The sequence below is a fragment of the Macrosteles quadrilineatus genome, unplaced genomic scaffold (assembly GCF_028750875.1).
Source record: "Macrosteles quadrilineatus isolate MER2022 unplaced genomic scaffold, UCM_ALF_1.0 Scaffold_1__1_contigs__length_201487025, whole genome shotgun sequence".
NCBI classification, from domain to species: domain Eukaryota; kingdom Metazoa; phylum Arthropoda; class Insecta; order Hemiptera; family Cicadellidae; genus Macrosteles; species Macrosteles quadrilineatus.
The window spans coordinates 58,365,079-58,368,309 of NW_026542594.1; the positions used below are offsets into that span (position 1 = coordinate 58,365,079).

Genomic DNA, 3,231 nt, shown 5'->3' on the forward strand with positions numbered 1-3,231 from the left:
AGGAGAAAAACTAAAACAAAGATGGGTAGTACATGTATTTAAATATACTTTATCTAGAGGAGGAGGGGGAGGAGTGGAAGAAAAAAGAGGATGAGGTAAAGGAAGAAGAGGAGGAGTAGAAGGAAGAGGGATGAGGAGGAGAAAAAGAGGAAAAGGAGGAAGAGAAGGAGGAAAAGGAGAAGAGGAGGAAAAAAGAAGAAGGAAAAAGAGAAGGAAGAAAATAAGGAAAAGGTGGAAGAAGAAGAGAGAGTAAGGGAAGAAGAAGAGAAAAAAGAGGAAGTAAAGGAGAAGGAAGAGGAAAAGGAAGAGGAAGAGGAAGAGGAAGAGGAGGTAAAGGAGGAAGAGAAGGAGGAGAAGGATGCCTAATTCAAGTAAAACATTTGTGGTATTTTATTCTTTAGAGGTCTACACTATCTAGACACACAATTAAACTGTATTTGCAATCCTTTTCAATTGTATAATCTCTAAAGAGCTTAGGTGACCCAAGTTTCCACACCACGGTAAGTCTTTAGGCTAGGCCGTACGGGTCTTGGCGCGTTTTTGTTTTAAGTGAGTTTCCCCTGGAGGCCTATTCTCACTATTATGGTAGTAGTTAGTCTATAACAGACTTACTACTACTATTCATATTTTTTATGTTAACCTGCTTATCTTTAAAATGATATTTATTAGGTGTCCTGTTTTATTTTAGTCTATTTCATTCTTGTTGTGTTTATTTTAAAATGTATGAAGTTTATTACAGGGTGTATTGTTTATTTTTGTTTATGATTTACTAGGAATGAAGGAATATTGTTATCAGATCAAGGTCCCAAAGGAAAGGGGTTAAGGTTGGTGACATGGAGGGTAAAACAATATGGTTTTATGGTTTTTTAGGCCAACCCCCAGTCTTTTGATTGACTGCCTGATGGCAAACATACTCATGGAGGGTAACACAACATGGTTTTATGATTTTTTAGGCCAACCTCCAGTATGTTGAGCATACATATACACACATTCACACAGGTACAAAGAGTAGTACAGGTCCTTTGAGATCTGAACGCCTCAATGTACACACACACACATTCACTCAAGTACAAGTAGTAGCACAGATTCTTTTCAATCTGAACGCCTCAATGCACACACACATACACACAGGGGAATGGGAATGGACCTATAATCTGTTTATGTATTATTATATATTTTATTATCCCAATTTACTTTACTTTGATACATATTTTAACATTTTAATTAGTAGCTATTGTCTGTAGAAAAAGTTAGAGGAGTGTTTTATCTTTATAGATGGATTATACTTACTTTAGGTTAAATGAATTAGGGTTTTATGTATCAACGATACCTGCTTGGTATGGAAACAGTTGTCACTTCAATTTTTAAAACACCTGTCATTGATTCTATTTTAGCAAATATACTGTCAAAGTAATTAGAGAATGATGCTGATGTAAGTGTAGCGATAGGAATAAATGGTATATTACCCGATGTGTCTTCATATGTTAATAACACTCCAATAGAACATGATGGGGGTGTGTCTTCTGTAATTATTTCTATAATATAGTCTGAAAAAGCCCTTGGCCATTCCAACACATCTATTGAATCAGTGAGAAAAAATTGAAACTCTGAAGTTTTAATATTAAACCTTTTATTTTCAACTATGTCTTTTTTAGACAGAAATCTGAGAAATACAGCCATTACAAGTGAGGAGATCACCAGTGATATGTCTTTTCTTGTTGACTGTTATGGGTAAAGTGATTAAAAACATACTATGACACCCATCTATATAAGGGTTAATGCTTCTGTCTTTTGTATCCATAAGGTAGAGTGTCATGCTCTCCTTCATACTTTCTCTTAGGACCAGTTACCTTAAACTGTTTAACCTCCTCTGTTGTTATAATATCTCTATATTTTGTTCGTCTAATTCTGTGCTCATTAATTTCAATGATTTTAGAAGATTCACTTAAAACCATTTCTTTTAGTTTCTCAAAATTCAAAATTGTTGATGTTTTAATATTGAGAGTAAGCCCCTTGATTTTACATACAGGGATCAATTTCTGTTGATTGGTTGACCAGACAAGGTATGCGTAAGTTTTAGGCCCCCCAGAGACAAATTCAGTGATATAAGAGCCGGGTCCATAATCTGTCAATTCATCAGTCATTTCGCCGAGGTAATCTCCTGTAGACACTCTGTACAACCCTTCGCGGTAGTAATATATAATACTATCTGTATCCCAATATAGTACTTGATCTCCTAAGGCATCAAGGTGTTCATACAACTTTAGTCTAGCGTGAGCAGTAGTGAAGGCTGCCATAACTACATTTACAGTTCTTAAAGACTCACTAGCCTCTTCAATATTTTGCCAATTTACTAGCACAACATCTTGGTTAATAGCCTGAAAGTATTTTAACTTACCCTCAGGATTGGTTAACAACCGAAAGAACTCTTTAGAATCTCGGATGATTGATGTTTTCATCATATTTTCCCTTTGCCCAAATTTACCCCAGAAACTGTTAAGCATCAGTTTTGCTACTGATCTTAAGCCCCCGTTTTTAACAATATGCTCCTTTGTCATTTCTATACCTTCACGCTCAAGAAATTTTGCAATGTACTGTTTCTTATCCTCCTCTGTTTTACACCACCCAGGGTATCCAGATGCCTCTTGTTTTAGTTTTAGAAATTTATTAATAAACTCAGTGAATAGCCCTCCTTTCTCATATGTGGCTACCTCATACTCCCACAGCTCAAACATATCTAATACAATGTACCCTTTCTCTACAGCCTTCCTAATTTCATCCATTGTCCACGTTCCAACCAACGCTCTATCTTCACTTTCATGAAAACAATCCCCCTGGTACATAATTTCCCCACATGTTCTGCACAGAACAAACATCAATTTATTATGAACACGTGTTGGTAAAACTGGATGATATAAGTTGAAAGGAGGTAAGATCTTGCATTTTAACAGTCCATCTACATCCATACCTCTCTTTCTACATTCCTTATTACCAACATATATAGTTGGATGACCTATAGGATATTTACAGTATTTATTTACAAAAGGATATAGCAAGCATACAACGATGTATTGAAAGGTTTCTCCTGGACCACATTTGTAGTAGGTTTTAGCGTTTCCTGTTCTACCTCCAAAGAATGCATCTCTAGGATTTAATGGAAGTGTACTTAAAATTGGTAATTTGTCCAGATGGTTGAGTTTTTGGTCCTTTTTTAGCTTATGGAAATCACAT

General features: G+C 35.7%; 1 protein-coding gene across 1 annotated transcript; it reads right to left on the minus strand.

The window, feature by feature from the left end:
* Nucleotides 1-1,775: 1,775 nt before the first annotated feature.
* Nucleotides 1,776-2,843, minus strand: LOC128997317 (uncharacterized). The gene has a single exon (XM_054422954.1). The coding sequence runs from the start codon at nucleotides 2,841-2,843 to the stop codon at nucleotides 1,776-1,778; it is 1,068 nt and encodes a 355-aa protein (XP_054278929.1).
* Nucleotides 2,844-3,231: the final 388 nt, after the last annotated feature.

What these genes read in the sequence shown, in the direction of transcription:
- LOC128997317 (XM_054422954.1), bottom strand. Translation starts at nt 2,843, where the DNA reads ATGTACCAGGGGGATTGTTTTCATGAAAGTGAAGATAGAGCGTTGGTT.